We start from the raw sequence: 26,157 nt of genomic DNA, 5'->3' as shown, positions 1-26,157 counted from the left end.
GTCTTGGGAGATCTCGTGTGATAGATCCCCACAGTAGGACATCCATCCGTGAGTTTAGGAGTTCATAATGTTCTCTTCTCTAAAAAGGCTTTCCTGGAAACCTAGGTGATGTTAGCACTATAGCCTCAAAACACAAACCAAACCTAATAGCTAAAGAATAAGTAATTATGTTTAGTGACTGGAAGTTTGGGTAGCGTATGAGAAAGCTTTTTAGATTATTCTGAAGTACATCTCAGAGTCAAGAAAGGAGTACAGGATTCAATTAACCACAGAAGAATTCACAGTCAAGTTAAGAAGAGAGTTCTGGTTAGCAGCTCTTAGAAACTCTTAAGACTTTAAAAAACATTTTCTTGGCTTTCAGCGGAGGAACCTCAGGTATTACTACACTTCAGAGGGTTGAGGGGGGATTGTGGTTGAGGAAGTTAGACACACTCATCTTGTTTGTTCTTTTCTCACCCATGCACCTTTCAAGTGGAAGATCCAGAATCTGAATTTTTTATTTATTCCACTTCCCCTTTCCCTCAGGGGTGTTCTGAGCTCAGCTGAGTTTCAGTTAATTGAGAGCGCAAGACTTTTGCGGGCCCGTGGAGTTCAGCATCCCAAGGAACTTCAAGGGGAGGACCTGACAGAATGAAAGGGCCAAGGTTTTAGTTCTGCTGGAGCTGTCATGACCGCCTCCCCCTCCTCACAACCCCACCGAGACCACAATGGAGGCTCTGGGAGAAATGATAAAGAAATTATGGGAGGAAGTGTGTGCCACAGATAGTGAGAATATCAGCCATAATAGGAGGATTGAGGAGTTGAGTGTCAAGGTTACCCAAATTCAGGAGGTTACGGGTGGCAGAGCACATGGTTCAAGTGCTGAAGGAAACCAGGAACCCCCAGTGTTGGTCAGAGTTCAAGTGGTGGTGGGTAACCGGGTATAGTATCTGAAGGAGTGTTGAGCCAGTTAATTGTTTCAGTCCCTTTAGCCCTGCCGAGCAGTTTGGCGGGAGCCCAAGAAGTTCCAAACCTTCCTGACTCAGTACGAGTTGCATTTTCTCAGTATGCCTGAAGATTTCTCTTCTGAGACTTCCAAGGTAACCTTCATGTTGTCCTCCTACCTGTCTGGAGAGGCAGCAGGTTGGGCAGGGCTGCTGGTTAGTCCGAAGGATCCAGCATTAAATGATTTCCACCTTGTTCAGGAAGGGTTCATTAAACTGTTTGATAGGCATCAGGTTTCTCTGCAGGTAGATGGAGAACTTTTGGAATTGAGACAAGGCAACAGGCATCTGGTTAGTTACATCACATTGGAAAGTCTTTTGCCAAAGGAAAAGAGAACATCCCTATTTTATCGGGGCTGGAGGGTTGAGCTTAAGGACGCTTTGTCTGTCATAGTTAGCTGACCTACTTCTTGAAGCACTCTACTTCATTTAGTGGTCCAGTTAGACCATTGTCAGAGCAAAAGGGGAGCTTGAGTGTAAAAGAGTCATTGGAGAAGGGAAGCAAAATCCTAGAGTTGAGAGCCCTAGGGTGGAATTTGTAAATAGAGATTTCAATACCAGGGTTTCAGAGCCTGCCGGTAGACTAAGGGGACCTCTTTCGAAAGAGGAGAAGCATAGGCGACGCAAAAACAACAGTCAGGAGCGGTCATTTTCTTGTTAATTGGCAGAACACCCCGAAGAGATTCCAGTCAATGGGGAACAAGACAAAACAAGCAGAGATGTAGCCAGGATTGTGTAACAAGTGGAGCTTGGAGCTAGTGTAGTAGGGCTAACCCTAAGGAGAGCCTGCAGAGGGACGTGCATTTGTTCCTAATGCACAGGAGCAACAAAGCATAGATAGGGAGCCCAAATAATTCAAGGGGGATTCATTAGAAGAGCCAAGTCCCCAACAATGCACAGAAGATGTTTCCAATGCATTCTAATAGTGTAGTACCTTCCCCCTACACCAACCTCTCCTTCAAATAATAACACTCAATTTGGCTATGTTGCACCCATAAATGCCAGTTAAACATGATACACACACACATAGACACAAACAGACACACAAACACATGCACACGTATACACCTTCATCCACCAGTCACATACCCATACAGTTTCTGTCATTCACACAAGCACCCAGAACATTCATGCTGCATTCTCATTCACACCAGTTCACGTACCAATGTACACCATTCACATTTCATGAATTGATACAAATTCACTTAGACACCCTCTTGCATACATACACAGGTACATACACACCCATGTGCACTTGCACACACCCTCGCATGCATGCACACATACATTCATACCTACATTCAATCCTTGCACACATGCATACACACAAACAAAACACTTTTTCTTCCGTTGCTCACCACGCCGCTGCCTCTTCAGCTGCTCCGTAGGTCTCCGGCTCCTGCACAGACAGAAACCAGGAAGCAGACCTAGCTTCCAGGTTCCTGACATGCACGCAGCAGGGTACGTTCTCTGACTCATCTGCTCAATACGTGGATTTCCCGTAGAGCGAACGCTGCTGCTCAAGCTGCATAGTGGCAGTTGTAAATGCCCACTCAGCAAAGCTGAGTGGGCATTTACACATTTTGGGTGGGCCTTGCCCCTCAGGCCCTACCCCCCTGCGCCCCTGGCAAAAATTGGCCAACACTCTCCAGCCAGCTGTTCCACACATCACAGTTAATGTATCCTTTCATGCTGAAAGAATAGTAGTAGGGAGTGGTCCAGTGGTTATGGAATCAGGGGCTACTGGGAACTCCATGGATTGGGTGCTGGCTGAGGCTTTGGGCATACAGATGACTCAAAAGACCTTGATAGAGCAGGTAAGGACTGTAGATGGTCCTGCGTTAACCTCTGGACCAATAACTCATGGTACAGCACCATAGACTATTATTGTGGCTGAGAACCATGGAGAGGAGTTGGTTATTGTGCTCAATGATGCTCCTCAATTAAAGGTTATCCTGGGAATGCCTTGGCCTATCTCCCACAATCCACAAATTGACTGGGGCAGGCGGGTGATTGACTTAAATTCAGATTTCTGCAAGGAACATTGCTCGGGGTCTCAGACCCTAGATATTCCTGAGGTACAAGAAGATGCAGCAGTTAGGGGGTAAGTTGAGGGAGAAGCCCTCCTTCCCTCACATTCAATTGGGGCAGTTGTTGGAGCATTACCTGAATGCTATCAGGAGTTTTGTGATGTTTTTGATGAATCAGAGGCCGTTAACTTCCCCCTCACAAGCCTTTTGACTGTAACATAGAGCAGGAGTTGGGAGCTAATTGACTCTGCAGTAGAGGCTATGCTCCAACTGATAAAGAGAATGATTATCTTCAGTAATATTTGGTGGAAAATGTAGCTAAGGGACAGACATTCAAAATCACTGCAGCGTCTCCCCTATTTTCCATCCCTAAGAAGGAAGGCACTCCCAGGATTTTTATTGATTACTGCGCTCTCAACAAGGCAACCATTAAGAATAGGTACCCTCTCCCATTAATTTCTGAGATGTTACTTCAGATCCAGGGGGCATGTTAGAACTGATATAATATTGTTTCGTACTCATTGTATATGTTGGCCTATGCCCAGTCGCTTTGCGAGGAAATCCGTATTACAAGGTTGTGACCCCAAGTGAATCCAGCCTCCATTTTAGGTTAGAGCCGGCATTTCAGTTTATCGTACAAAGTCACCCTATAGTCTAAAATGGCCGTCTCGCTTGCTCTTTTTCTTGCTTTAACCTCTCCAACCTTTGTAGGGGAGTTAATGTCCAACCTGCCTTCAGGCTACAAGTTAGGGTCATGTAGACCTTGTCCTTCGTTGACCTCGGGATCAGGGGATTACTTAATTCGGCGATGTTAACCTACAAGATTACAAGAACAATAATGCTATCCAATTACGACATGCGAAACATTTGTTTGATTTGTATTAAAGCAATGTGTAAAGAGTGTAGCGTTAAAACTAAAGAATAATAGTGTGTGTAGTGAATATGTTGAAAAGTAAACCGCATGCACGAGATATGTAAATTAGGAAACGAACCTGGCGCGACCCTAGCCCAGTATATAATTAACTTGTAAGAGGCTGGACATCATTATAACAAACTGTATAAATACGCTGATGTCCAGATAGCAAATCCTGCTCACTGCTCACATTGAACCCTACTGGTGGTCTCTGTGCTATATTGACGGCCAAATAGCTATTTGTGTACTTTGTTCGATACTGTTCAGTTTTGTAATAAAGATTCTGGGAATCTTTACAAGCTCGTGTCAGTGTATTTCCCTTTGCATGGTGTAAAAGCCTTAATATTGTATTTTTATGATTTCACAGATGGCGCCCGAATAGGGACCCTCAAGATCGACTTTGTCTCGTTGAAGGTTGTCTCGGCTATCGGACCGGGATCGGACAATGCCAACAGAAATGGCCACTCTAGACGAGAAGCAAATTCCTCAACAAAACTGCACGATCCGATCCCTGAACGGTGAAATGTAGCCCGAGACAACGTCTTGACGAGGGTCCATATATCGAGGTGGGTACATTTTCCGAAAATCACCAGACAAGTGGGTCCTTAGCATTATCCTTAGTAACCCGATCGGGCCTCCCAGTCCTTTGGTCAGGTGAATCGTGTCCCTATTCTTAATTTAACCCTGACAATTTGAATTTGGCGCATTGTACTCGCAAGCACAATTACTTGACCAGGTAACACCAGAACTTTGATATGCCTGGGAAATTGTCTGCCTGCTTTAGGGCATTATTCCGCAGCGACAGACAATCTTTGGAAGATAGCCGTCCCGCACCACAGGAGGGGTCGCCGGCATGTACTATGTACTGTAAGAAAGGCTTTGGTAGTATAGCATTTAATGACATTTGGCACAGACAGACCAGACATAATTCTAATCTTCGGTGGCCAACCAATGTTAGTTTTGAAATCCCTCGTATAGAATATCTAGAGTCTGTATTAGTAAAGAAAAAGGCTAGACCTGCAGCATTTGACGCATTGCACAGTTGGAAAACAGAAGCTTTGCAGCAACAAAAGAGTAGAGAAAAACATATGCGTAGACATATGACAAGTGTCGAAAAGGCACGGTTATATGATCAAAATAAACAATTGGAGTCAGTTAGGAACACGGACAGGGCGTTTCAATTAGGCATTCAGAAAATCTACACTTCGAAAGATTTTCATACGTCAGATGAATTGATTAATAAACTTTTGCATGAACGAAGGCCCGATGCCTCCGCGCCACCCCCGTACGTCCCTCTTCCTGGCGCTTTGCCCCTTCCCGTTGTTATTCCCCCTCCTATAGTTCCTCCGGTCCTCCCTGCTGTTCTTCCTGTTGTTCTTCCAGCTGTCGCTCCTTTGCCTGCCCCCTTGCCTCCACCTGTTGATATTCAGAATGTGCCTACTCTTCCTCTTCCAAGTGATTCTGCATCGCTTGTAGTAGACCAGGGAGCGAGACCAAGGGTTGTGACTCGTAATACTGTGTCCCCAGACAAAAAGAATGAATTGATTGCTTGGGCTAAACATTGTATGGAGAAGGGTGAACAAGCTGATGTTTTTTCCACACTCAAAAATTTAAAAGGTATTCCTGAGAAAAATGTTTTTATTGAAGGATTAGGGACTCATTTGAGTATAATGTGCAATAGATTAAACGATGAAGATTTCCCACAGGGGTTACGGGATTTGAACGCCTTAGCATTGTCCAGAGATACTGCGGAGAAGGTATATGAGCATGTTGAGAGGATTTTTGAGTATAGGAAGGAGTTGGAAGGGTTACAGAATGAGGAAGCAGATGGTGGTAGTTTAGGTATTATGTACTTACAGAAACGGTTTTCTCCTCGCCGTGAATTAAAAGGTGAGGAAGCGCGAATTTGTATAAAGGATGCGATAAGATGGATTTCGGATATGTCGATAACTCCAGATGAAGTATATGACACATATAGTCAGTATACGTTAGAAATGCAAAAGAAGGTGATACAGGTGATGGTAGAGTACCTGCAGAACAAGTGTGTAAAAAGAAAGATTTGTTATCCTGCAGAATTGTTGAGTGTTTATAAGAGAGCTTTTTCGATTGATACTTCTTCAACTGCCCTAGCTCTTGATTTGGCTCTGTTGCTTAGTAAGCGTTCGGAGCTGCCTACTTCTCAGTTGCCTATGAGAGAGGTCCCTCCGACATTTGTCCCGAAAGTTGAGATTGCGGCCGATGCTGGACGAGGAATACTTGCGGAAGAAATTCCTGCACATTACGTATCACAGTTTGTTCACGTCCCGTTTTCAAGACAGGAAGTGAACACCATAAAGCAATCTATTCCCGATGTAAGAAAGAATCCGACCGGGTTCTATAAAGAAATAGAGTCGGTCTTACAGTCGTCGGTATTCACCTTAAGTGATATTGATTTATTATTTCCCATACTCCTGCCAGTCGATTTGTGGAAACAGATTAGGACTATAGATGACATACCTGGGTTGGGAGATACATGGGATAACATGGTTAGGCTATATAGAGAAAGACCAGCTGGCGAACGACCGCCTCAAGTGATATTAACCTTGCCTGATAGAATTATTGTAAAATTGAAAACTATAGTTCCTGAGAAAGAATCATTTGGGACAAGTTTACGGCCTTTGTCCAAGGAAAATCTTAGGGTGCTACCGATTTCTTCAATCGGTTCGAGCAGGTATTTTCAGATTTCAGTGGATAAGACCTAGGCACAGAGTCAGGCAAAAGGCTGTTTGTTGACAAATTTGTACATAGATTGCTGCCTGACATCCAGTTACAGATTATGTCTTCCGAAAGCGGTTGGCAGGGGAAGTCTCAATCAGAAGTACTGCATATGGCTCAGTACTATGAAAATTGTGTAAATACTGGAAAGGAAAAACTTGAGAAAAAAAGGGTGACCTGAAAACAAAAGTTTTATTACAACAGATTGTTAGAAGCCCTGGAGGGGGTAATCAATTTAGAGGTCAGTACATTCCACAGGGAAGTGCACCCTTGGCTCCGGTAACCATTAACCAGTGTGCCTATTGTCGGCAGGAAGGCCACTGGCGCGCACAATGTCCGACCTTGCAGCAAAGGTCATTTGGGAACATGGGTAGACGATCCAGAGGTCGCCCAGGTGCAGGGGGCCCTGGCAGAGGTCAGTTTGCACCAGAATCCCAGCAACCTCCTTCACAAGATAAGCAAGTTTTGAATGTGGATAATAGAAACATTTTTGATCACCCTTCTGCCGCATACCTCTCTGAAGAGCTTCCTTTTGATAATATTCTGTTTCGCTAGGATTGCCCGAAGCAGGATTTGGAACCTACGCCTATTCCCGTTCATCAGAAAGGCCCCTACGTTGAGATGGCGGTGGGAAATAGGAAGCATCTATTTTTAGTAGATACGGGAGCACAGAAATGTTCCATTAATCATTCACGGGTTCCAAATATTCCCCTGTCAGGGCAGTCCAACATTTCTGTAGGGTTTTGAGGCACACCTGTAGTTTGTCCGGTCTCTTTGCCGGTACCGATAACACTGGGTCCCTTCACGGAACAGTGTCCATTTCTACTTACCACACCTGTGGGGAGAACTTGCTGGGGCTAAATTTGTTGAAGGCATTGCATGCAGTAATACATTGTTCTCCGGACGGAGTTCAGTTAACAATTTCACCTCAGCAATAGCTTGCCTCTCATTTTTTGACTTGACCCTTACCGCCAGAATTCAGTAATGTTCCAGAATGCTTATGGGCAATTGATGATAATGATGTGGGCATTCTTCAAATTGAACCTGTTAAAATTATTCTGAAACATGAAGTAAAATTGCCTCGCATCCCGCAATATAAGATCTCAGTTGGAGGCGAACAGGCTTTAAAATGTATAGTTTCTGATTTTGTACATCGTGGAGTAATTGAGGAGATTACGGGTAGCCAGTATACAAAAAAGGTGATAATGCGATTCCCTTTCGTTTTATAATTGATTTACGTGCAATTAACAAAATTGTGGCTCCTCAATTTCCTATTGTACCTGATGTTACAACGATACTAACTATGATTCCGGCTTCTGCCACTCATTTTAGCTTTGTTGATCTTAAAAACGCATTTTTCAGTATTCCCATACACAAGGATAGCAGGTATTTGTTCGCGTTTACCCTAGGTGGATGCTCGTTCACATTCACTCGTGCACCACAAGGCTACACTGAGAGTCCAATTATTTATAGTAGGGCATTGAAAGAGCAGCTCAATACCCTCGAGTTGCCTACTACTTGCACATTACTACAGTATGTAGATGATCTCCTCTTGGCTGCTGATTCTGAGAGCGCCTGTAAAGAAGGCACCGTGTTTCTGCTTTGTCATCTAGCGAAACATGGCCACAAAGCTTCACTTAAAAAATTCCAATATTGTTGTCAGGAGGTTGCCTATTTAGGCTATCTCCTGTCAAAGGTAGGAAGACGGTTGACACCTGAACGAATGAAGACTATTTCTGGCATGTCTGTCCCAAATACGTAGAAGGAAGTTAAAGCCCTGATAGGTATGGTTTCTTACTGTGATTGTGGATCCCTAACTTTTCGTTAACGATTAAACCAATGCTGGCTTTGACAAAGAAGGGCATTTCTTTGCCATTGCCATGGACTTTGGAACACCAGACAGCATTTGATTTGCTCAAATCTGCGCTGTGTTCAGCGCCGGTTTTAGGAACTCCGAATTATGACAAGGCCTTTGTGTTGTATGTGCATGAACGTGATGGATGTGCTTTGGCTGTGTTAACGCAGGAACATGGAGGGAAGAATAGGCCATGCGGCTATTTCTCATCCGCCCTTGATCCTGTTGCATGCGCTTTGCCGAGATGTTTGAGAGCTGTTGCTACTGCTGCTGCGTCTGTAAAACAGAGTGAGGGAAAGGTCCTGGGCCATGCGTTAACCCTAATGGTACCTCACTCTGTAGATATTATATTGAATAGAACTCAAACGCAACACCTCACTTCCGCACGATTGACAAGATATGAACTAATCTTGTTTGTCCCCCACATTCAAATTCACAGGTGTTGTGTATTAAATCCGGCTGAACTTTTACCTGTCCCGCAAGATACTGTTGATGGTGACGAAACATCACACAATTGCCTTTATATGACAGAACAAGAGACTAAAGGCAGAATCGATCTGAAAGACACACCTTTGAATAGCCCACAAGGAGAGCTATTTTATGATGGCTCTTGTTTTAAACTTCCGAACGGTACATCCACGGCTGCTTATGCCATCACTACTTTAAGCACGATTGTGGAAACCAAAAGAATTATGCATAATTCCGCGCAGGGTGCAGAAATTATAGCGTTAACTCGAGCTTGTGAACTTTCTGAAGGGCTTACAGTAAATATATATACCGATAGTCAGTATGCTTTTGGGGTGGTCCACAACTTCGGTAGACTTTGGAAAGAACAAGGTTTCTTGACCTCGCACGGAACGAAAATTCAGCATGGCACTTTAATAGTGCGATTACTTTCAGCACTCGCACTCCCTGTTCAGTTAGCTATTATAAAATGTTCAGCACATCAAAAGGTTACAGATGATGTAGGAAAAGGGAATGCTTTCGCTGATCAAATAGCTAAACAAACTGCCACTTATTTCAGTTCAGAAATGTATGCTGTAAGAGAAACTGTAAATATTTGCACTTTGGGTGAAAGTATCAATTCTGTAAAAGACATTCTAGCAGATGCTACCATAGAGGAAACTAAGAGATGGATCGAGGGTGCACGGAGACTGGATGATGATGGGTGTTGGGTGGACAATATTAAAGGAAAATGGTTACTCCCGGACGCCTACATTACAATGATGTTTATTATGGCTCATGGTCCGACACACGTTTGTGCGCGTAAATTGACTAAAATGCTACACAGTGTATGGGCCAATGATAAGATTTTCAAAACTGCAGAGCGCTTTGTCCAAGGGTGCATGGTCTGCTGCTTGCAGCACAATGTAGGAAAAGGTACCTCGACTCCTAGAGGCAGTTTTGCTCCACCTTCTGTTCCATTTGAGGTTATTCACTTGGTTTTTATTGAAATGGAACGTTGCAACAATCTTAAATATGTATTGGTTGTCATTTGTGCCTTTAGTAAGTGGGTTGAGGCCTTCCCGGTTAGAGATGCAACGGCCATAACAACGGCAAAATCTCTGTTGAAAGAATTTTTTCCTAGGTTCGGGCTGCCGAGAGTCATCTGGTCGGATAATGGGCCACACTTTATCGCTGCTGTAATCCTACAAATTTCCAAAGGATTGCAGATTGATAAACGATTCCATTCAGCCAGACATACCCAAAGTGCCAGATTAGTTGAAAGGCATAACGGCATTATAAAGAACAAGCTCGCTAAGACGTGCGCTGGCACCAAGCTAAAATGGCCGGGCGCCTTACCGATCGTGTTGTGGTCAATGAGAACAACCCCTCAAACTAAGACTGGGCTCTCTCCCTTTGAGGTGGTAATGGGGAGACCTGCTAATATTTGGGGTTTGCCAAAAAGCAGCTCATTGCAGGATATAGAAAATGTGCTTCTTTCAGATTACTGTAACCAGTTGACTAAAAATCTGTTTTCAATTTATCACCAGGTGCGAGAGGCATTACCTGTACGGTATGAGGGTCCGGGTCATAGTCTACGACCCGGGGACTGGATCCTCACGAAAGTTTTTGAGAGGTCGTCTTGCCTTGCACCTCGGTGGAGGGGTCCCTACCAAGTCCTGCTAGTCACTCAGACTGCTGTGTGGGTAGCGGGTCGTAAGAACTGGATCCATGCGACGCACACCAAACGGATTCCCACAGCCTGTGCCATACGATACAGAAGACACAGAATCCCTTCCCACTGCTGTAACTATCGTGCCTGAAACAGCAACAACCAACAAGGGAGAATCAGAGACCGCTCCAGAATCCGCAAGGCCAGACAAAACGGCCATCTTGTCTCTGCACTCCCCAACAGTGGAACTTCCGGATCAATCCTTTTCTGATCCCATTTCCGTTCACTCGCCACCTCCAGGAGGAAGTGACGACACTTTGTTCTCACCAGAAACTATGAAATATAATTTGCGTCCAAGGAAGTAAACGTACAGCATGGTCTGACTGTGCTATTGAGAAAATCATTTGAGGGCTTATCTTTTGGCCCGACTGTACGGAAGGATTCTGTTGGCTAAGGGTTGTGGGAAAGACATTAAGAAGACGCGCGACTGGAGTCGCCAGCAAACGAACAATTGGTGTTTTTCGATTGAAGACTACAATGCCTGCACCCGCTACCGCTCGTACCGAGCTTTTGGATAAGAATATGACTAGCAGAGACAATGATCAAGCATGTAAAGGGACCCCCAAAGTGTATTGTTGCCTTTTTGTAATAGTAACTGGATTTTTAGTAACTGTTGGTTTTGGGTTATGGTATCTGGAGGAAGCATATCCGTTAGAGGACTTTTTACCTATTTAAAACATATCTGTTATCCCCACTCCTTCCGTGCAATTGCATACTTTATCACCTAGAGATTCTTCGCATAGACAGAACTATCAGAATAATACTATTTTGTTAATTATGAATGCCACTCATGCAATTTTAAATAGAACCAATTGCTGGATTTGTTCACATCTACCGCAACATGGGGATAAGGGGCTAGGTTGGTATATTTACCCTTTGCCTCTGACAACTGCCTGTTACGCTTCTCTTAGAGTACTATTGTTTGGTTGATGGAATGACAGCATCTCAGGGAACTTTGATGGTACAAATTTGAATAGTTTTGCAAAGTATGTTTTGATGCCCCTGGGATGCTCGCTTTTTGCAAATAGAAGTAAGCCAAACGTTGCTTCTGTTAGGCCCTCTGATAGATTGTCTCGTCCTTTTCCTTCTTTAATCTCTTTCAAAATGGCTCCTATAGGCAATAAGGATGCCACGCCTCCATCTTATTCTGTTGACCATAGCCCCGATTCAGTATCCTTCTGTATACAGAGGAATGGAACACAGTCAATCGGTAATTTTAGAAAGTGCGCCAACGTTGCGAATTTCACTAGTGAGAACAGACCTCTGTACGTAGGCAAACCTGTCTATTTTGTTTGCGGTGATGTGGCATTTCCATGGTTGCCCATGGATTGTCAAGGAACCTGTTATTTAGGGATTCTACTACCTGGGGTATTTATTTCCAGTTCTGCAGAAATTTCGAAAACTCGTCCACGACGAGGTGTGAAAGGGGATACTCCAGCACAAACTCTAGGAGATATCATGAAATCCTTTGTGCCATTTGTTGGGCAAATTACGAATTCAGAAGATATCAGGGGACTAGCGAGAGTATTGGAGAGAACCATCAATCGGACCACTGACATACTCTATAATATGACGTTAGAACAGAAAGCGATAAGATTAGTGGCTCTTCAGAACCGGATGGCATTAGATGTCATTCTGGCCGAGCGTGGAGGAGTATGTAAATTAGTGGGGTCCGCTTGCTGCGTTTACGTACCAGACTCTTATTACTACATCTAATACCTATTTACAAGCTCAGCTGAGAAATACAAACTAAATTATCTAATCAGATTCTTCACTGTCTAGTCAATGCCTCCCCTAACCTAACTATGCTGTCTGCAATTTGTTCCCTTAAGTGCTGTTTCCAAGAGCAATACAGTGACTCTTTTCTCTGCTGAAGGGAATGGTGCATGATGCGGAGACGATCGCCCTCTTCAAATTAATCTCACTTCGCTGTGGCGGTGCACTTTTGAACTTCTGCTGCAAGCGCTTCAACGTTTAACTTGATCCTTTATGAAATTGCACATGCACGCCACCTTACTGTCCATAGAGAGACACTACTCTCCTCCAGACAGACCACTGAGCGCTTTCTTCGATAACTGCCTTTTCACAGCACTAAAACAGTCATCAGAGACTCTGGCCTCTGAGTAAGTGAGAACATAGACACTATCTCCCTGCTTTTGTGCACAAGTACTTGTAACAGAGCCACTGGTCTCAGAGGGCATGCGCACGCATTCCGGTCTAAATGAGATCTTCGAGAAGCGACTCTCTCTGTCCACTACAGGTCTGTGAGAGAGCCCGCACTGGTGAAATTAAGTGATATTCTCACAAAATAAAAACTGCAACAAGCTATCAACCTTTTATGAAAATAAGACAGTCCAACAAAGACTAATAACTTTTCTCAAACTTGGTTCTAGTTACTAACAGTCTCTTCATGCACATTGGGAACGCTGCGCGCACACCGTTTCTCTGGGTGATGTTGCACGTAGATTACAGCTCTGAAGGGAATTCTTCCTCACGATGGCTTCGCTCACACCTGCGTCTAGGACTTTTGACTAGAAGCAAAACCAAACCTGACCTTCCTGCTGCAAATGGACGATGAAAGGCAGTTTAGAATGTCTACCTGAACTCCAAGAGCTAAGACTCCACCAATCAGCTCTCAGTTCCATTTCCTCCATGAGGGTTTGGGAAACGTTCCTTCTAAAAAGAATAATGTTAAGGCCCAAACCAACCAGTGTAACTAAGTAATTAAGTAAGTGATTACATAAATGTAAGTGTACCCAGACCCGACCCTCCCTGATCTGGCAGTAGCCAGGTTTCACAGAAGAAACCCTTACAAGCCAGGCCCTTGGTCAGGGCCTTGGAGAGGGGGTACTGTCAGGTTCCCTGGTAGACATCATGTACAAAAGTCTGCATACACAATAGAGTCACACTGTAATTTAGTTAATTTACATTATAGTCATTTGCATAAATTTGGTTTGGGCCTTGACTTGAATCATTCAGAGTGCTGGGGTTTTTCCTGGTCAAAATGCAGAGAAGCAACTGGACTCCTGATTGCATGAAGGTGGAACTCAGGGCAAGGCAGAACATTCTAAACTGCCTTTATTAAGATCCGTCCTTTGAGTGGGCCCTGTTTTGCTTCAGTTCCTGTTTTTAGGCCGTAACAGTATTTCTGGGAAGAAGAACCTCACCTGAAAGAAGAAGGAGAACAAGACTTCATTCACTGTTGGCAGGAAGAGCAGAAGTCATCAGTCCATCTCTAAATTAAGTTTTGCGCTAAAATAAAACAGAAACAAACTTCCAGTTTTCAATAGGAAGAGAATTGTGCAAATAATTGTGTGTTTTTAGTGTAAATATACTGAAGAAGGAAATGTTTCATTCATTTCGGATTAGCCGACTCATGAGAAAGTTAGGTTAGGACAAGCAGTTGTTGCACGTGCAATGAGGAAGGTGCATCCATGCGCCGTAATCTGACAGCGGTGAGAGAAAGGAGGACGGTGAGGCGGGTGTGACCTAGACGGAGTAGTGGTGAAATGTGCTGCGCTTGATTACGCGGCCCCAGTGGTGAAGTTCGTTTTCAAATGACTGACTAGCACGGATCCGCGGGGACCGGAATTTGTTAAACCCGTTCTGATTTTATCTTTTTCTTGAATTTAGAAGAAAATATTGAAACAGAGTAATTGCAGGTAGAATAAGTAGGAAATCAATAAGTGTGTTTAGGAGTTCACAGTTTTCCCTCCTCTAAAAAGGTTATCCTGAAAACGTAGGTGGTGTTAGCACTATAGCCTCAAAAGACAAACCAAACCTAATAGCCAAATAATAAGTAGTTAAGTTTAGTGACTGGAAGTTTGGGTATTGTGAGACAGGCATAGCATCAAGAGAGAGAGACACAGACTCAAAGTTATTCATTTTAAAAACCTTTATTTACTAAAATTCCTGGGTTGGTGTAATGCCTAACTGGCCCTAACACTAAAGGGATGGTTGCCTTAACTGATGTTTCTAAGGGCCTTGGAAGTCTAAGAGTCCAAATTAATAATATGCCTGTGTCTAAACCTATGCTTGCCGCACGCTGTACAAGGATAGGAAGTCTTTTGAAAGCAAAAAGTGGAGTTTCAACAAAAATAGGAAACCAGGATTGGTTTTAGGTGTTTTTCACACCAGGTGCACGGTGGTCAGCTTCAAAGAAACAAGTTCAATCAAAACGGGACTGCTCATAGCACCTTTTCTATGGGTCAAACAGTATCAATGTCTTGAATGCCTCTGGGTTCCCTTCTCCAAGCTTTAGGCCTTTCAAGTTCAAAGTATAACCAAAACAAACACGGTTCTTCTTTAAACGTCTCGGGTTCCTGTCCCCATGCTTCAATTCCTTCAATAACACACAATAATCAAGATTCCACTTTGACAGGCCTCTGAGGGTTCCCTTCCCCAAACTCAGATCTCTTCCAAGTTCAAATACAAATTCTGCTCTTAGGCCTCTCAGGGTTCCCTTTCCCCAAGCTTAGGCCTCTTTTGAGCTTCAAAACACAAGTTCAACTTGTCAGGGTGTACCTTTCTTTCACATACAATTCTTTCAAGGGGTAGCATCTGAGTCTTTGGAAAATGCCAGGTTCTTCGCTCCTCCTAAGCACCACCACTCTGAGCTTTAACCCATTCTCTTCAATTCCCTGCTCTTCCTCCTTTTAGCCTTTGCATTCAGGGGCTTTCTGCACCCCATTCTTGGTCTCCTGTTGTCTTTCCTTCTTTCACGTGCCCACTGGCAACTTCTTTAACTTCCTTGTTACACACTTTCACTCTCTTTACCTTTCCGTGCCCACTAGCACCTTTTCCAGCTGTCCTGTGCACACCTGCACCCTCTCTCTTGTTTCGGGTCACTCACATCCTTGTTATCACAGATATTTCACTTTCTTTGTGTCACTTGCGTGTTCTGCTTTTCTTACTTTTCTCTTACTTTTTCTGTATCTTGTCACTTTTCTTTCATTCTATATTGCTTTACAAGTTTCTTTCATTTCTTTCCTCTTTTCCGCTTCGTGCTGCTTTATCCATTATTTTCGCCCACTCTGCTTCAGTCAGCAGCATGCTCCTGAATCTCTCTCTCTCTCTCTCTCTCTCTCTCTCTCTCTCTCTCTCTCCCTCTCTCTCTCTCTCTCTCTCTCTCTCTCACTCTATCACTCTCTCTCCCTCTCTCTATCACTCTCTCGCTCTCCCTCTCTCTCTGTCTCTCTCTCTCTCTCTCTCTCACGTGACTGAACCGGTCAGCAGCATGTTGACAAGCAGTCCCTTCTGGTTGTCCGGGCCTGAGGTCTGGGTCTCACCACCTGCCCCCCAGACACTCTTGGGGCTGGCACAGGTCCTAAGGGAATGAGCAATGATCCAACCACCAATAGTAGCCTGCAGGGTGCTTCGCTCTGGCTCTCTGGGGACACGGCTCCCTAGCCACAATGCATCCCTCACCAATGTCGGGCAGTGTCTTGGTATGCCTTTCTCCTGTGGCCCGAAGATCCTGCTGCTCTCTACACCTTGGCTTCTCTGGTCCAGACAACGTCCCCAGCTTGCTCTCTCACCTGTGTAGAACCACAAGTGACTATAGAAACAGTAAACAGTCAAGTGGAGTCAGGTTTGAGTGATAATTAGTAAGCACCTGGCTCTGCCTAACTCTATCAATGGGACCACTTAAGTTCTTTCTATAGCCGGTTCCTCTTACACTTCCCTTGTTATTCCTATGGGAAATATTCACTACTCCGGGTTGCCTCTTCCTCGTCCCAGTATTTGTTGGCAATGGGGAGAGGGAGATCGAATGGGTTTGCAAATACCGCTGAGGGAAAGGGTTTTGTGGTAGAATGGGAAAAGGGGGAATAACATGTCTCGCCCGCGGATGTTCTCCTCCTAATCCCCTGTTACCCTCCACTCAGGTGATCCACCCTCACTTGTCCACACCCACAGCCGGGATCCAAAAGTGATGGCCCTTTCCTGGCCACTTGACTAGAGGATCCCGGGGGAGTAGGTGGGAGATCACTGTCAGGTTTCTCACATTATTCTATGAGAAACTTGCTTAGATTCTTCTGCAGTATACTTCACAGCCAAGAAAGCAATACAAGATTCAATTAACCACAGAAGATAACAGTCAAGTTAAGATGAGAGCTCTGGTTAGCAGCTGTTGGGAACTCTAAGACTTTAAAAACGTCCTCTTGGCTTTCCGCAGAGGAAGCTCGGGTATTGCTACTGTGAGAAACCTGATGGCATCCTAACATTCTCTCCCTCTGGACCCTTTGCTCAGGTGGCCAGGGAACGGCCATCACGCTTGGATCCTTACCCTGGGGGCAGACAAGCGAGGGAGGATCACCTGAGTAGGGGATCCTTGGGGAGTGCAAAGGGGATGCCTGAGGGTCAGATGCGGTTATCCCCCCCTTTCCAGGTATCCAACACCCTACTCTCCCTCAGCCTTTATAGAACACTACCATTCCTGTCCCATTTCTCCCTCCCCATTTTCAACATGGACCCAGATAAACAGGGGACATAAAAAAGAATGAAACCCATTACGTAATTCCCCCCCTCCTTCACTGACAGTAATCTAGACGACTTGCCTGCAGTCCCCTCTGGGACACTACAACTCCCATAATTCCCTTTCCACACGAAGCTACCAAAGTACTGGGATGAAGAGGATGCAACCAAAAACTATGAGGATTACCTATGTCAGACCTCAATGGCCTTGTCCCACTAATGAGCACAGGCAGGGTCAGGTACATAACTATTATCTTGAAGACCTGAAGCCTGTTAACTGCCCTGCAGAGTATAAAAGGTGTGACGACCAGAAACAGCAGCATGAACGGGCTGGAAGTACAGAGAGAACCTGGAGAGCCAAGAAGCAGGAAGGTGCAGAGGAAGCTGCCCGGCGAATCCGGTGGGGACCGGAGTGGCAAAGCGCTGGCCCGGTGTCTCAGAGGGGCTGCAGCGTGGCTAGGGATCCTTGTCTCCTGCTGGCTGTGTCCTCTAAAGTGCTTGTTTCCACTGGGTGTGTGAATAGAAGCCCAGGTATCAGAGGGGCAGTGAGTAAGACCCCGACTCAACACTGAGAGCAGCGGAAACAAGCAAACCATAAGGCACCGACCAGTGAGCTTTCGTAAAACCTGGTGCGCACATGAAAGGAAGCTTTAGAGAAAGCCTTTTTGTTACAAATGAAGATTGGAGCACGAGCAGCACTATTGAAGTCAAGAAAGCAAGGAAAAAAGTTATATGAAAGCCTTGAATGTAAAGTTCCATAGCCTAAGGGAAGGAGGTGTTATGGGAACTGTAGTTTAAAATGAAAGGGATGGACATTAATGAAAAGCAAGTGTTCCAAAAACGGAAAGGGCACAGATAGAAGCCGCAAAGTGACACTTGCGATAAAGAGAATTGTGTAGAACGAAAAGGCAGGAGCAAAGCCTTCTGGGACTTGTAATCTGAGGGAAGGGCAAGCATACTGAGAGTGCCTGGGGCACGATTAACAGCCAGAATATCAGAGGGGTCCCACACAGGGCTGAGGAAAGATACTGTACATTTTCAAAAGACTCTCATTCAGAGAAAAGTGAAGGGTTCGAACCAATGGAGGGAAACCCAAAGTGAAATGATTTGAACTGTGAACTGTTATTGGCAAGGCCATTGTTTAAAGTTAGAAGCTGAGATTCTGAAAGGGCTTGAAGTGAATTAAATAGGTAATTTCTGAATACATTGTATGAAAGTGAAACTTCCGAGGTGGCAAGAAAGCAATTGTGAATTAGGAGTGTTGAAGAAAACACGCATACGAGAAAACTACGTTAACCAGAAGCTATTGGTGCCAGAAGAGCACGTTTGAACTTTGTTACATTTGTTGTCAAAGTGGTCATGCATAGTCTTACGTAAAATGTGTGCAGTTTTGAAAGTCTTTGACATAAAGAGGAAAAGTGACAACCAAAGTGGTTGGAGAAGGGAATCCCGCAAATTGAAAAGTTGAAACGAACAAGTATAGAACGATCCAGATTTGAGTCGAGGAGAGCCTGAGAAGTCTAGTGGGGAACAATGATCCCTCTAATTATTGTTCTCTATGTGCGGAAATGGCTGTTCTGTTTTAGGAGTTTTAGGTTTTTAAGGTCACGCTTTGATAGTAGTGTAATGGAAATAGGCTACCAGAATATCAAGGCTAGTTAGTATAATTTCATTTTATTGTGAGAAAAAGCAAATGCCAGTTAACTGCTGTGGCGTGTTCCATATTACTTTGTGAGAAGATGGGAATTGTCTGTGTGCGTTGGTAAAATTCTTCTGAGTGGCACCCCGAAGGGAGCTGGGCATGTGCACATGCACACATCTTAGAGGGAACATTGGTGAACCAGAACTGTTTGATTTGAAACAAAGTCAAGGGAAGTCTAAGAAGGAACTGTGTTTGTTTTGAAATACCTAGGCGAGGGATGCCTGACAAAGTATTGTGAACTGTTTGAATCGTACCAGCCCTATTTGAACTGTAAGCAGCTATTGAACTGTGCGAACCAGCCACCTGGTAAAAGCTTCTACAGTCCCCAGTGATTTGAACGTGGGGAAGGGAATTACTGTTCAACCACCATGCTGACTTTCTGTTGATTCACGTTTTCTTTAGATTGCATTCCCCTACACTTTGTTTCTGTCATTTGAGAGTGAGGGCAAGGTTCTTTTATTTTAGTATAGGTCTTTTTATTTTGACTAGACTGACTTGGACTTGTTTTCTATGTTTAATGGTCGTGACTACTCCCATTATAGCGTTAGGGACATTCAGGAACTCTCCCAACCCTTGAAAATACCAAAATAAAGGTTTTGGAAACTTGCATCACTTGTGTCTGTGTCTTCTGTTGATACCATGCCTTCCTCACACTATGTTTCGGAGGATTGTGGTTCAGGAAGGTAGATATGCTCATCTTGTTTGTTCTTTTCTCACCCGTGCAGATATCCTTTCAAGTGGAAGATCCAGAATCTGATTTTTTTTATTTTATCCACTTCCCCTTTCCCTCAGGGTATTCCAAGCCCAGCTGAGTTTCAGTTAGTTGAGAGCACAACACTTTTGTGGTTCTGTGGGTTCAGCATCTCCCGAGGAACTTCTAGAGCAGGACCTGACCAGGATACCCCCTCAATTGCCACATACCTTAATGGTATATTGTCATAACTCCCCTCACATACTTATGACAGTTACTCAGAATACTTTTCCATACTTTGTATACAAGCCATCAAAAACTGGCTTCCCTTTCAAAACTAAAGAAAATATTTTCCAAAACTTTGCATACAAGTCATCAAGAATTGACTTGCCTGTCCAGACTGCTGAGCATTATTTCCCAAACTCTGCATACAAGTAATCAAGTACTGACTTTCCTTACCCTCAATACAAAAGTACTGTAACGAGGAAGCAGAGCTGTTTAATGACGATCAATGAAGACCAAGAGTACAAGCTGTGCTCTAGTTGTTGCAAGCCAATACTTGATGCCATGAGATTTGAACTGGTGGACCAGCTGACAGGAGTGAGACGCTGGCTGGAGATGTCTTGTCCTCTCGGTGTCGACCAATGGACTGCTGGGCTGGTGCGAGGTCTGTAGAGTCAAACAGCTTGCAGAAGAAGCGAGGAGACTGGACTGCAAGAGATGGTACACTGCAAGGATGCCAGAAGAAGAAGGAAGGCTTCCGAGCATTCACAGGTACCAAAAGGCAGCTTCCATGGCACTTGAGCATGTAAAATCCCAAAGCAGGCGAGCAGGAACTGCAAGGGGCACAGAAGCCACAGAGCAGAGGCTGTAATCCCGGAGAGAAAGAGTGGGATGCCCCCGAAGAGCTGCTGCAGGCTTCTCGTGGGAGAATCAACGCAACCCACAGACAGCCGGTGAGTCTACCCAAGGGAAGCAGGGACACTGGGACCTTTTGGCAATCCTATCAAAGGCATATAAAAGTAAATGACGCATATAAGAAGGAACTAGAGATGCAATATTTCTTAAAGATACAGAACAGAAAAAAATATGAGACTGTCAAGTTTGCAAGTGTGCGCAGTGTACCTATGAGCCCTGGCGGCAGAGTATACCAGGCAGATGCACGTTGCAAGTGTGTGTATGAGAAAAGCCCTGGCAGGAGAGTCTTCCAGGAACATGCAAGTTGCAAGTGTGTTCATATGAGAAAACACTGGCAGGAGAATAACCCAGGCAGATGCAAGTTGCAAGTGCGTTCATAAGAGAAAAGCCCAGGCAGGAGGGTATAACAGGCAGATTCAAATTGCAAGAGTGTGCATACAAGAAAGTCCTTGCAAGAGAGCATACCAGGCAAGGTCAAGTTGGACATTGTGTAAAGTACATCACATGAGGAAGACCTGACAAGTATACATCAGAAATAGCAAAAGACTGGTCTTATATATATTAAAGAGGAGAAGAAACCTTGCATGGAGAGTACACCAAGTATCCTACAAAGATTTAAACTAACAGCCAAGTTGTTTTGCATACCAGTTGTGTTGTTGATCAAAAGAAACTCAAGGAACTGTTATCTTAAACGTGTACAGCAGAGTGAAGAGAAATCCATGGGAAGGGAACCACCCTCTGGAACTGTGAACTTCATCCTTCTGGTACTTTTGTGTTGAAGTTACGCATTTGCTTTTTGAACATTTGTACACTACTCAAGGCCAAAGACATTTCCCTTTTCACCTTAGAGTTGATTTTTGATTTTTGGAATGTGAGGGCCAGAATAGTACTTTTGGACACAGGACATGTTGCTTTGGGCATCTTGACATCGGACAGGCTCTTAGTTATGTTTTAGGTAGGTACAGAGAGGCATTTTCCTCACCCCTTCTTGTTTCAATAAAGGTTTATTTCCAACACCATAAATCCCCTGTGTCTGTGTCTGATTCCTGGTTCCTCACATAAGACATTGCACAAATATTGTTCCAGATAAAATTAGGAAACAGTTACTAAATGTAATGACAACTCTACTTCTAGTTCATAGTCCCCTTTTGGTCTGTTCCAGTTGGACAGACTCCCATTCGTATGGAGGAAAGAGAAAGGGACGTAGGAGTAATAAACATTTCAAATGTACTTCAAGACAGACCACGCACCTTGCAAAAGTACATGAGCAGTTCACAATGCATTCATGTTAAATAAAGGTTCAAAGCTTTAGACCAGGGTTCTGCAACCTATGGCTCCCCAGATGTTTTGGACTGCAACTACAAGGATCCCTGATCATTGACTATGTTGGATTGGGCAAATGGGAGTTGTAGTCCAAAACATCTGGTGATCCAAAGGATGGAAACCCCTAAATTAGTCGTCCACCTGGTAAACGTACACTGAAATATGTTGCAGATTGACTCACATGCAGGCACTGGGATCAGGATGAAACAAAAGAACTGACAATGTTGTTCAAGGTATCTTACATTTTTTCAAACACGTGTAACAAAAAAGAATCACATTTCCCTAAAAAGGGTATCAATTAATGTCAATTGACCCACCTCTGAAATTCTATGGCATCCGCACCCAACCATTACAATCATGCTTGTTTCAATGAAAAAAGACTGGTTTGGATTACAAAAAAGAAATCATGTTATGGGTCCTCAAGTGCACACCACATACATCCACACAAGAACATTTAAATGTAGAAAATCTGAGGGACAACATATTTAGAGCCCATGAGTTTTGAAGCCCTGTCCTTGAGAACCCCATATACATACTCAGGCTAAGCAAAGACTTTGTAAATATAACTGCCCTACTAGTCAAAGACAATTTCCTAGCGCAAAAAGCTTGCATTTGAGCTCATTTGCAAATCCACCAGCATTGTTCAAGCGGTGTTGAACTGGAGGTAAACCTCTAGCGTCGGCCACTGGGTGGCAAAGCAGAATGTGTGACGTAGCTGAAATGGCTTATTCTACCTTTGTAATTTCAGATCAATGGCATTTTCTCAAGCCTTTATAAACCCACCATAACATTGCTGGTAGTTACTAAATAACGTATTCACACTCTCAGTATACAAATGTACTATGGTGGGATACACTGAAAACACAAGGTGGATTTGTGTCTTGGGGACTCGAGAGACCCATCAATTGCATAATTGCTTAGCAGGATCCTGGTACTAACAGGCCCCATAATTTCATAGGTTGAGGAGCTCCATGTCTCCAACCAAACAAGTGCAAGTGAGCCGGTCAGCACTTTCGTGGATGCAGACTTTGATGGGATCTTCGCTGTGACCTACCCATCACAGGCTGATGAAGGCTCCACTTCTGTGTTCGATAACGCTGCATCCCCGGACCTGGTGGCTGTTCCAATATTGTCTGTCTACGTGAACAGGTAAGGGTTCCAGGCAATCCCCTCCCAGAGTTACTTAATATTTGTGTGTGAATTGGATGATTTTGTAGTGGGGCAGAGGGAAGTACACAGTTCATTAACTGTATGGCAAATTAAATTACCGTAAAGGGTTTCGCACTTCTGCACATGTTTCATCTAATTGGTTATCCCCATCCCGTTCAGTAAGTGTCAGTTTAAACAAACAGATTTACCTTATGATAAGGCACTATGTATTGAGGAGATCCCAAAACGTGGGGTTCCTGGGGTATCCACGGTGGACAAACCATAACCAACATTACCTGGAGCAGTTCAGAACCCAGACCTGAATCCAGCGCAATCGAAGAGCTACAGATATTGAGGGACCGCCCCACACACAAAATAGAAGTAAATACTTCAACTTGTGAAGATTGATCTAAATAAACTACATTGGAAACTTACCTTTCAAATCTTCACACCAAAAAGAAAGAAACACAATACATTTGAGATAAATCAAAAAGCAATATAAATACATGTACACCGCCTGATGAGCCACTGCATTTGAAAGTGGTGAAACAGGTGTAGAGGACAACAATTTGAAACTACTCATTAATACAGAAACTCTGCAATTACATGATACAATAAAACTCCCATTGGAGCGCCTGTCAAACAGTGTTTTGGAGTTTTTCTTTGTTAGAACATTACCTGGAGATCAACTGGAGTTTGTGACAAGGGAAAATGACCTTCAGGCCAGCGATGCAAGCAGAAGGTGGGAGAGTGTCCACGTGCACTTATCTACGCATAATGGAACAGTTGTCAGCATCTGTAGGAATAGCAGACAGTAGGTGATACGCTGCTGCTACCGACTGTGTATAGGATCAGAGGAGGATATATCAATGTGCGTACAATGAATGTAAACCTGTGCTCAGAAGCCAACAGGAAGATTGTTTATTGAAGAGGAGTAGTGTCTACAGATAAGGAAAGAGATCCAAAGAACAGGCCATCGGAACACCAAAGGGAAAGAGGGAAAGGTAGAAAGTGAGAGAGCGAGAGATAGGGTTGCTTAAAGAAACAGAATAAGGTGGTAAGAGGAGAGCGAAAGACCGCTCCAAGCACATTTGTAAGCACATTCTCGCTGATGCCTAGCTCGGACTACACAACTGATGCAAGTCTGATACTGCTGCTTCCATCCAGCCATTTGATGGACAGTAGGACTAATAACCTTCTAAATGCAAATACAGTTCCCAAACTGTCCATGCTCACAGAATGCCCCAGGACATGTTCCGTCCCACCCAAAAGGTGCCTTTTCTTGTTGGCCCCTATGTATGTAACAACAGAACAAAGTCCTCACTTGACCCTTTTACTTATATGCTTTCCAGACAGTATTTTGATATGAATTGACCCATCCTGAAGAGGAATGTGGTTCATCTTATAAGTTCTGGCAAACTCTACGACTAATGTAAGCAAGAGTTTCTGAAAGCCATGTTGTTAATCAGAAAGGGATTCGGTGGCACAAACTCTACCTAGTGCAAACACTTAGCATATCCCAAAATAGTGGGGCCTACATTAGTTAGATTAAGCTCTATGCCCCTATTTTGCCAAATTCCACCAAGCAACATGGCTCCAAAGACACTAACAAGTAAAAGAGGGTTGAATCTCATTATCTTAGTCTATGACACCGACTTAAGTGATTTTAACGCAACTAGTTGAAATGTCGGAAAAGTGTTGCTAGAAAGGAAATCTGCTTGAATGAATTCCTTCAAATTTGAACCATTTCATTCAAAATGACAAATTGGAAAACAAATGGTTGGCTTAGTCTGCTCTAAAGGTTGCGCTCATAATTAAAAGATATCACCAACATTGTGTATAACTTGTTTTACTTTTAATTAGGGGGAGGTGGGTAAAAATAATAGGCCACCCTTTCAACTCTCCTCCTGCCCACCAAATACAAAATCTATTTTTCTCAAACATGTATTTTATTTTGTTGAGTGTTTTTAAGATTCTGGCTGGGCTTTTGGAACATCAGGCCTCTTTTTAAACACAATAACTCAGTAGTTGCCATATCTGTGTATTCCATAAATCTTTAGGATGGAGTAATTTTTCGATATATTGTTTTTAACATCAAATTACATTTCTTAAGATGAACACAAAATTTAATAAATACTTTTGAAGAAAGATAAAAGTAATATTGAATGATTTTTCTAAGTGTAATTAATCATTTTGTAATTAAGAGATTTACAAATCATTGCCCTATGCAAAAATATGTGCAGAAGTTGCTGAACTGTAACTACCTTAATAGAGATTATTATGTGTCAAACACATTAGTTACTTAGAAATGTTTAAAAACTGCTCTTTCTTCTACCAAATTGTTCCTATCAAAATGTTTTTAATTACATTCTTTAGAAGCAATCACCTAATGCTGCTTTATGCAAGTAGAATGTTCACACCGCTTAAATAAAATACCTATGTTGATGGGTGTTACAAAAAAGGACACTTATACAGTGTGGTCTAGTTAAGGATCCAAACTCACAAGAAATACTTTCAGCATTTCATCAAAGTGTGAAATAAAGGACAGGCTTGGTGAAAAGGGAAACAATCCTCTTCCGAGGAAGAGAACTTAACCTGGATGAAGATTAAAAAACACATTTCATAGATACAGGTGCATTAGGTGACATTAGCAGGAAAACTTCAATTTGAGTGTGAGAGACGCAATTCCTAAAGAAAGTAAAAGAAGCGGGTTGCCATCTTAAAATAAGTAGGTGTCAATTTAATCTGAATTCCGTCCAAATTTCAGATTGTTATTTTTTTAATTTCAATATTCTGTAGGCAGTTGCACATTGTGGAATTATTACCCTCCAGAACTTCAAGGTAGGACCTCCATGAAAATAAATCGGAAGGACGGTGTCAATGGCACAAAGAGATTTCATTGATCTGTTTGAGTCACGGCTTATGAAGGAAGATAACAGATGGGTCTTGGGCCTTCTGTGAGCGAGCGTGGGTTGGGGTGGGGATGCACACTCTGCTGTGAGTGGGACAGAACATGTTTGGTGGAATTGACTACCTGCATTTCTCAGGTGAGCTCAACTGGGTGTGGGTCACCAAGCATTAATACTGGCAAATCCTTCTGGGCAAGTAAGAGTCTCCATACCAAATTCCCTGCGGCTGCCAATGACTTACCTGCTAACATGGCCCAATTCTTCTAATTTATACAAGTCT

The 26,157-nt window shown here is 43.6% G+C and overlaps 1 protein-coding gene across 2 annotated transcripts in view; it reads left to right on the top strand.

Moving 5' to 3' along the window:
* The window catches only part of CTSE (cathepsin E), a 287,701-nt gene that overhangs the window by 76,046 nt on the left and 185,498 nt on the right, over nucleotides 1-26,157 (top strand). For both annotated transcript variants that reach the window (XM_069632601.1, XM_069632602.1), the window contains one exon: nucleotides 22,778-22,968. In XM_069632601.1, coding sequence (XP_069488702.1) covers nucleotides 22,778-22,968 — 191 coding nt within the window. The remainder of the gene's footprint in view (nucleotides 1-22,777; nucleotides 22,969-26,157) is intronic.

Source organism: Ambystoma mexicanum, chromosome 13 (genome assembly GCF_040938575.1).
Source record: "Ambystoma mexicanum isolate Mex_15411 chromosome 13, UKY_AmexF1_1, whole genome shotgun sequence".
Lineage (NCBI taxonomy): Eukaryota > Metazoa > Chordata > Amphibia > Caudata > Ambystomatidae > Ambystoma > Ambystoma mexicanum.
The sequence above is the reverse complement of the archived record's forward strand: the minus strand, read 5'-3'. Positions and strand labels throughout refer to the sequence as shown.